At 39.6% G+C, this 9,645-nt stretch overlaps 1 protein-coding gene across 1 annotated transcript in view; it reads left to right on the plus strand.

Moving 5' to 3' along the window:
- Positions 1-9,211, plus strand: part of SEL1L (SEL1L adaptor subunit of ERAD E3 ubiquitin ligase) — a 51,097-nt gene extending 41,886 nt beyond the window's left edge. The window contains exons 20-21 of the mRNA XM_008148396.3: positions 1,736-1,864; positions 4,948-9,211. Coding sequence (XP_008146618.2) covers positions 1,736-1,864; positions 4,948-5,157 — 339 coding nt within the window. The 3' untranslated portion in view covers positions 5,158-9,211. The remainder of the gene's footprint in view (positions 1-1,735; positions 1,865-4,947) is intronic.
- Positions 9,212-9,645: the final 434 nt, after the last annotated feature.

Below are 9,645 nucleotides of genomic sequence, written 5' to 3' on the forward strand. Positions count from 1 at the left end.
ATGATTCTTTCTCACCATTGATGTTTCTGTCTCTCTCCCTTTCCCTTTCTCTCTGAAATAAATTAAATAAATAAATAAATAAATAAATAAATAAATAAAATTTTTCAGCATAAGTTTCAAAGGGTCTAAGTTCTAGCTATTTTAAATAAGATCATTTTTAATAGCATGTTTAATAGAATTACTCTAAATAATTTGACATACCCATTATTAATTTTTAAAAAAATATGTAGTAAATTCTTTAATTACATATTGCATCTTTTTCTTTTCTCCCTGAATTCATATTTTTAGTCCAGTATTCCCATTGAAATGTATACTAATTGTATGTTTGATGACTAATATAAAAATCACATGTAAGTTGTGACCTTTATAGACTACACCTAGGAATCAAGACTAAAGTCCTATAACTTTGATACTACTTTTATAATAGGTTATAAAACAAGAACCTAATCAGTGTGCTTTTCTCATCTCATTTAATTTGTAATGTAATAGGATGTATAGCTTATGTAAATTCTTATGAAAAAAATGAATGTGATAAAAGGCATCAGAGTGATGAGAGGGAACTCTAGGATTCAACTTTTAAGAATAATTACGTGTAAAAATAACAGTAAATCCATTCATTTTTATAAGACATCATAATGACCTTTTCCCATTTTGTTCTTATTTTTTAAATGCAAGAGACATTCCTGCTACTAAAATCTAATCAGCATCTAGTGTAACTAGAAAAATATTAAATATTAATAAGACAAGGATTGATTATAATTGAAATAAATAATTCAGGATATATTTGATAACTTCAATTTAATTACCTTTAATTAACTTCAGCTTATCTAACACATATAGCCTGTGTTATCACATAGTTTGATCCATGAATTTGAAAAATAAGGCAGTTCAAAAAAATGTTATGTATTTTTTTAAAAATCAAAGACACTAACCATATTATTACAGTTGTTTGAAGGTGCCCTTCTTTTCAACTAGTGACACACCCCAGGTACATATAGGGAATAGCTGAAAGCAATTATTTATATTTAGATATGTGGGGGGAAGTCATCTTTAATGCTTAGCCTTTCTTTCCCATGTCTCATGTAATTTTTTCCTAGGAGGTTGATATCCTTTGACAGTAGTCAGGGTATAGAAGTAAGGTTGGTAAATGAAAATTTCACAACTCCTGCCATCCCATTCTACATATATCTGAATATTCCAACCTGTGCCAAAATTACCAGTGACTTGTTTTGCCCTTCACAGAAATCTGTCTAAGACAGGGAGACACAGGATGTGCCTTAACAGTGTCCCTGCCAATGTCCCTTGGGAAATCTTAACTGTCTATTCCAGTTTGAAGTTCACTGCTCCAAACTGAAACCTGGAGCTGACTGAAGTTTTAAGCAGGAAAAAATTAACTTGCAACTCTCAGGTCAGCCCTGGAAGTGTCCAGATTAACAGTGTTATGTGCAGCTGTAAGACGGTGCAGCATTTACCTCTGAAAGTCTACACAGCAAGTGGATGTCAGATTGGAGGGGAGCATGAATGAAGTCTTAAAATTTTTCAATTAAATTTTTCCAAATTAATCTGTTAGGTAATTAAAGAACTATTATCCAATTACAACGTGGGCTTTTCTTTAGGTAAGGGAAATTTTAAAATGAAACTTGAAAGATAAAATAAATTTTCCTAATGTATAAACTAAAAGACAATTATTCTTAATTTAACAAGAAATGAATTTGGGTTTATTACTATCTTATAGGATATTCACCTTGCAAAGCGTTTTTATGACATGGCAGCCGAAGCCAGCCCAGATGCACAGGTACCAGTCTTCCTAGCGCTCTGCAAATTGGGCGTCGTCTATTTCTTGCAGTACATACGGGAAACAAATGTAAGTGGTCCACGCCTTTCAGTTAAATACAAATGATGTAACCTCAGACCAGAAACTTGTATTTTAAATGTTGGGGAAGAGGGGAGGAGTAGCCTGCGAGTATCTCGTCTCTTGCCTTCTTCCCCCAGGTGAAGTACCCACAGCCCTCATCAGGTGAGGGATGAATGTGGCCACAAAGCTGTTCATAGTTTTCAGGTAGCATCACAACTGGTTACCCAGTGCTAAAGCATTTTGCATTGATGCAGATGTTGTTTGGGGAAAACTGAGACTGACCCATGGCAATTTGAAACAGTAGCTAACTAAATTCAGTAAACATTAAATCAGATGACTGCCTGCCTAGAAGTGACTCAGACCTCCCTAAGAAAAAGAGAATTTAGAAAAGGCAGAAGAAGTAGAACCTGAGAACCTGCCCAGGCTGTTGCACTTCAGATTCTTGTGATAGTGAAACATGTTAAAACCACCACCAGAATTTGTTCTCTAAAAATACCTTGAACTATTTAAATAAGCTAAAGGTAGAACCTAGATAGGAGATGGGTTAGCCATTCTCTTCCAAGCTGCCGACTTTAGTTAACAACACTTATGTGTTGCTCTTAGGTTCTCCAGTTTTGCATTTTGTTTCCAATACCTAGAGTTCCTCATAACGGATTAACTAGTACAGCATTGGACTCTGAAAGTCTTCAAATATATGCAGAAACAAGGGCTATTTAACTTTAATTCATTCTGGGAAAGGATGGTGTTACCAATCTTTGGTTAACATCTTTCAGAACAGGTGGATACCTCATCTCAGCGATGGATTCCAGAATGGGTTCCCTCCTGTGTTACACAGATATAAATGTAGTCCATGGTGCTCCAGCATCTGTAAAGAGAAGTTTGACTTCCCCCTCATGCAGCCCTACCCGTGCTACTGAGGGCCCATGTATAGGGCTCCAGAGGACTGAGATGTCGAGCTCTGTCCTACCAATATCTTATGCATTTGTAATGGCAAATTTATAATTGCTTGGCAGCCTGGGCCAGGGCTGTACCCCCTGCTAATTGACAGAATCTTCGTTCCTTCAGTTAAAAAGCTAACAGTGTGATAGTGTGCTGTTTCTCTGCCAGGACTATTCCAGACCCTGTCTCTCACAATTTTTAAGACTAATAAACTATTGATTACAGTCTAGGATTTGATTATGCAATAAAATATATTCTTTCTTTTTAAGACAGAAATATAAAGACAATAAAATGCCCTGTAATCCTACCATGTAGATATTCTACCTTAAAAAAAAAAAAGTAATACCCTGCCAGTGTAGCTCAGAGGTTGAGCATCAACCTATGAACCAGGAGGTCATGGTTCGATTTCTGGTCAGGGTACACGTCCAGGTTGCAGGCATGTACCCAGTAGGGGGCATGCAGGAGTCAGCCAATCAGTGATTCTCTCTCATCATTGATGTTTCTTTCTCTCTCTCCCTCTCCCTTCTCTGAAATCAGTAAAAATACATTTTTTTAAAGTAAGTATTCATGGCAAGAAAGTCGAATAGTAAGATAAACACAAAATCTCCCATCTCCATTCCCTCCCCAGGAAACACAGTTAATAGTTTCTTGTAATCTTTCCAAAATAATACAGTGCCTGTACTGGCAAATATATATTACTAGAGGCCCGGTGCACGAAATCCGTGCATGGGTAGGGTCCCTAGGCCTGGCCAGTGATCAGGGCCTATTGGGGCCTTCTGGCTGCCAGCCAGGGCCTCCCTTCTCCAGCTGCCGGCCGGGGCCTTCCTTCATTCCACGCCGCCCCCTGGTGGTCAGCGCACGTCATAGCGAGCGGTCGAACTCCTGAGGGGACACTTTGCATATTAACCTTTTATATATAGAGATGGAGACCTTTTGAATGTGATGTTATTTAAACACAAGGATTATACACATGTCTACTTTCTTTGTGAATAAATGGCAGTCAGAAAATAAGAGGAATCACTTAAGTGACACTAGGACAATTAAAATATCATAGACTAGCGCAGCCAGTGTGGTTCAGCAGTTGAGCCAGTGTGGTTCAGCAGTCAAGCAAGGAGGCCATGGTTCGATTCCAGTCAGGGCACATGCCTGGGTTGCAGGCTTGATCCCCAGTAGGGGGCATGCAGGAGGCAGCTGATTGATGCTGTTTCTCTCATCAATGTTTCTATCTATCCCTCTCCCTTCCTCACTCACTCTCTAAAAATATATATATATATAATTTGCTTGTTTTAAGTATGCAGCGCCTTGATCTGGAAGCCAGAGGATGGACTAAGTGGGAGAAATTAGAAAGCAATATTATAGAACCCTGCCTGGGGTGCTAAGACCATATATATCCTATATATACCATAGACTAAAACCATGATTTTAAGTTCAAATTCAGGTGTTAAATATTTACTTAAATCCTGACCAGAAAGCATTATTCATTCCTCTATGAAACATTTGGACTCTGCCATCTTCAGTTACCTGAGAGAAGTGATAACATAGCCCCGTGTCACTAGAGCAGAGCTTCTTAGCCACTGTGCCCTGACTGCAAATGGGCTCCAGGTGCATCGAGACTGACAGTTTTCCCTGACCCTCCCTCGCCCTCAGTGCTCATCTCAGATATTTTCTGGGGCAGGGGTCCTCAAACTTTTTAAACAGGGGGCCAGTTCACTGTCCCTCAGACCGTTGGAGGGCCGGACTATAGTTTAAAAAAAACTATGAACAAATTCCTGTGCACACTGCACATATCTTATTTTGAAGTAAAAAAACAAAACAGCAAAAACACCCGCATGTGGCCCTCGGGCCGTAGTTTGAGGACGCCTGTTCTGGGGGAAATGGTTGGGAATGAGTGCATTGGGTTGCTGATGGAAGGAAACCCTGCCAGACACTTCACATAGTCAACTGTTAAGAAATAATAGCTGTTCCTGAGATACATTATTTTTTGAGTTTCAATTTAAGGCTTTTAAACCCTTTTTAAAATAAAAACATTGAAAGATGTCCCTAAAACCAATTATTTTAATAAGTTCTGTATTTATCTCTAATTGGTGATATAATTTTCCTGATTTCTTCTCTGACATGTTAGTGAACATGATGATTTTTCTATTCCCGTTAAGATTCGAGATGTATTTACCCAACTTGATATGGACCAGCTTTTGGGACCTGAGTGGGACCTTTACCTCATGACTATCATCGCGTTGCTGCTGGGAACAGTCATAGCTTACAGGCAGAGGCAGCACCAAGACATGCCCGGCCCCAGGCCCCCCGGGCCACGGCCAGCGCCACCACAGCAGGAGGCGCCACCGGAGCAGCAGCCACCGCAGTAACAGCTGGGCCCAGCCTTGATCAGTGACAACCAAGGGAATCCTTTGCAGAGAACGCCTGCGTTTGATTTGGGACTCTGGCTCCGTGGCCACCTCCTGGAAGAGGCACAAGGAAGCATTGAATTCCTAAAGCTGCTTAGAATCTGATGCCTTTATTTTCAGGGATAAGTAACTCTTACCTAAACTGAGTTGAATTTCAGTGCCGTTTGGAATAACATCTCTCAGTGGCTTTCCTTTTTTTGTTTGTTCTGGAAACATACGTGAGACACTCAAAGTAATGTCTACTGTATCCAGCTCTCTTGGGTCCTTTTGGTCATTCTCTCAATGTGCATAAGTTCTCCGATCAACCATCTTCAAGGTCTTGTGCATCGACACTAAAAACTGATGTGTGAAAAGGAAAACCCAGTTACTCGCAAGTTTAACCATAACACGTTTGAAAGTCTGGAAGTAGAACTTGCCTTTAACGTTTAAAAAAAAAAAAAAAGGCTTCAAAGTGTTTCAGAATGGCCATAGCAGAAACTTTTGCCAGTCCACATGCAAGTACACATATTCAGCACATTGGTTACTTTAAAAGGGAAGGAAGGGAGGTTTCTGACTGCTGGTGAGTGTCATATTTTATACCACACTTCTCTCCTTCAGAGATTGAAAGGCCTTGTTAGCGTTGTGTGTGAACTTCATTTCTTTGGAATGGAATATCTATAAAACGTTGTGAACTGATTCCTTGAGCTAACACATGCGTTTGCCCCACCTACTTAATGTAATTTGCTTGTTTTAAGTATGCAGCGCCTTGATCTGGAAGCCAGAGGATGGACTAAGTGGGAGAAATTAGAAAGCAATATTATAGAACCCTGCCTGGGGTGCTAAGACCATAGACATCCTTCCCCAAAAGCTGACCCAATAGTTCCCAGGATTTAGTTTGCATTTCTTATTGCAAAGGAGCAGATCACCCTCCTGAATTCTCTTAAGTATGAAATATCATTGCAAAGGTACGGCATATGGTGACTACCATTATAATACTAAGGCTAAGACAGGATCTAGGATGCATGAAACTCAGTGGTTGAGGACAGCCAAAGCCTGTTCACACCGTCCAGGTGGATTTTTACTTTTGCAGTTTTATGTGACAGAAAGTCAGCCACTTGCTCAGCTGTCATATTCACCACCCTCCCACTGTGAACACTAGAAAAACAAGGCTATTCCACTTGAGAATTGTCTGATTAAATTGTATGGAAAACAACCGTGAAGAAAACTTGCGAACTTCACAATATCTTGCAAATGAAAAAATTAAACAGAGTTTGTATTTCTTTCCATTGTGTGAGACTACGTTTGCACCTGAGCAGGCTTTCTAGGCCTACTGACCTCAGTCTGTTTTCTTAACCTGTATACTCTCTTTCCACAACCCCTCACCTGCCAGAAAACTTGAAGAGTTTGTTATTGTAGAGTTGTAAGACTGGTTTCTGAAGTTGGGGTTGCATTTAGAACCAGATTTAATTAGCCAGTAGTGAACATGAGGGCTTTAAATGTGAAGTTGTATGCTTTTTTGCTTAAAGTAGATTTTATGAGACCCTGTAAGCAAACTTTCCTCCGAGATAATCTCCTTCAAGTGTGAAGAGGTGATCACAGTGAGAACCCTGTGTCTAAAAGTACATCTGAAAGGCAGGAACGGTTACGTTCAAAAAGTACAATGCCCCTTTGGGGAGCTCTTGTGAATATTACGACTTGTTTGATCTCTTACACTTGGCGATTTGAGAGCAGTGGATAGGATATGGGGCTGTCTTTACTGCCTCTGTCCCCACCTTTCAGAATCACTATCAGCCACGCTTCATTTCAAAGGAACTGTTTTAATTGATTTAAAGTTTAACTTCCTCTTTTTCCCCTCTACTACCCACCTACTTTCTCCTTTGGCAGCATTTTATTTCTCTCTCTCTACTTCCCTCCAATACTTGGAAAAAACATGTCCTATAACAGTGTGCACTACCAAAGCTAGATGGGAAGGGCAGTCTGATCTCATGCAGTAACAGACTTCCTACCAGTTTGCTACTCGCCGTGTCCTTTTATTAGTAACTAGAGGCCAATGCACGAAGTTCGTGCAAGAGTAGGCCTTCCTTTCCCCAGCTGCTGACACCACTTCCCTCTGGCACCCGGGACCCAGGACCCGGGCTTCCCTCCAGCCGCCAGCAGGCACCCGGGACCGGGGCTTCCCTCACAGCCCTGGCTACATCCTTGTCTGGTCTAATTAGCATATCATGCTTTTATTATTATAGAAGATACTCCAAATATCCCTTTCTTGGCTTTTTCCACTTCCTGTTTTACCCTGGGTCTTTTGCTACTGGAAATTCGAACGGTATACTTAAAATAACTTAGTTCCTATGACTTCAGTCCTTCTGACTGTCTCAAAATACTCTGCTCCCTTCTCAAGGAACTGGTGTTTCTCCTAAAATAATGCTCAATACTTAACCTAATCAAATGGCATCCATTTGAATAAAATGACAGTAACTAAAGCTAGTTAATGTCAGTGACATTAAACTAACTCCGGGACTCAGGAGTTTTAATGGTAGCATTTAGAGTTAGCAGGTAGAGTGCGGCTTCATTTCTCCGCGGTTGCCCATCACCCCCGTCCCTTTTTCTAGTCTGTCTCTACTAGGGCATACTCGCTTGTGCATTTGGTGGTTGCTCACTCAACTTTCAGAGTCTCCACATTATCCGTTTGCTTCCATTTTATGTTGCAAAGGTAGCATTGATGTTTGGGTTTCTTTTTTCTTCTTTTTGTGTTTGGAGTTTTTGTTTCTGTTTTCTGAGTGAGGCTTATCTTATTTTTTTGGTTACTATTCAAAGGCACAGAAAAATAATTCAAAACTCCTTTTTCAAAGTTTATTATTTAACACTTAAATGACATTAACTTGTATTACTCTTAATACTCATGACGGTGTGTTACCCTTGTGCACATAAGGTTAATTTGCGAGAGTTTTACTGCTGAGCTGTCTTGTCTTCGTGCCATTGGGAAGTTGTAGAAGCTTTTACTTGTGATCTGGTGATGATCTGATGCTTTATTTAATTAAAGGGCTACTGTTGCCTCCAGAAAACTTAAGTATTTCGTATAGATTTTTTTAATTTTTTGCTTTTTTCCCCCCCCTTTGCTCCTCACGTTTGTTCTTCTAACCAGTGTGTTGGAGGTATGCATGCAAACCTATAAATGAAGACCACAACTCTTGGTGTGTGTGGCATGTGTATTATTGTCTGACTACATCTACAGAACACTTCCTGTCCAGAGGTTTGGACTGGCATTTCACATGCACATTTCAAAATAAAATGCTTCAGGTAAAACAGACCCTTTATCTGCCAGGAAGGGCAACATTGGCTACGTTTGCCCCAATGACATCTCGTGTTTGTTTTCAAAGTGAATGTAATACATGTTGCACAATATTAGGACTAGAGGTGTGCAAGAAATAAAGCAAAAGAAACTTCTATTTTCATGAAGATATTTTTATCAGTCATTGCTCACAAATACAAATGGAAAATATAAAATTTCTGAATACCACGTTGTCTGAGGCACTCCTGATTTTTAATGTGGAACAGTCATTGCAAAGTAGCTAAATTTCTCCTTCTACTTGGTATTTCAAGAAAATATAAAATAGCCCACGTAAAAAAAAGATTTGTGTTTTAAAGTGACTATCTGCACAAGTAAAGGTCTGATTTTGTGTGCATGAAAGGGACGTCTTGGTTACGTGCAACGAGTCATCTTGCGTGTGCTGTCTTTCCTATTTGGAATGACACGCAAGCTGACACTATTCTCTGATTTATAAAAAGAAATCAATGTTGAAACGATCAAGGTGCAACCACTATCAATATTGAGGAAAAGCTTTGAAAGACAGTAAGCTGGCATCGGAAGGAACACCATGGCAGACTTTATTTGTAAATTTATTTTGTATTTAATTAAATACAGTATAAAGGCTGGTGAAGTGTAATATAATTGTGTAAACAAATCCTGTTAATAGAGAGATGTACAGATTCGTTTTGTACTGTACCTTGACCCTTGTGAAATAAAGATCCCACCTGGTTATCCTGTGTGCTGGAATGTGCCACGACCAAGCACCTTCCCGGTCGGCCTGTGCTTTAAACACCAATGGTTCCATTTCTAATGAACCTTTTTGAAATTTCAGAAGCCTCTGGAAACATTTATTTGGGGAAGTTTGAATCCATCTTTCCTTTCAACTCCTGAAATTCAGGTTTCTATAAGTTAAATCTTACCCAGAGGAGACCATGAATTTGCTAGGAAATGTTACCTTTTTTTTTTTTCAGCCTATGATACATAGTAAGCATGATGCACTTTAATCCTGAGGACAGGAAAAAAGTATCTCAAGTTTCTTTATGCATGACCTTGTCCCAGAAAGTTTTAAGAGGGCTTACAGAGCTGCATAGCATACAGAGATAAAATGTATGTAGAATAAGCCATGTGGTCTAAGGGGAAACGGAAAATAAAGTATTAAGGCAGGA

Source organism: Eptesicus fuscus, chromosome 5 (assembly GCF_027574615.1).
Source record: "Eptesicus fuscus isolate TK198812 chromosome 5, DD_ASM_mEF_20220401, whole genome shotgun sequence".
Lineage (NCBI taxonomy): Eukaryota > Metazoa > Chordata > Mammalia > Chiroptera > Vespertilionidae > Eptesicus > Eptesicus fuscus.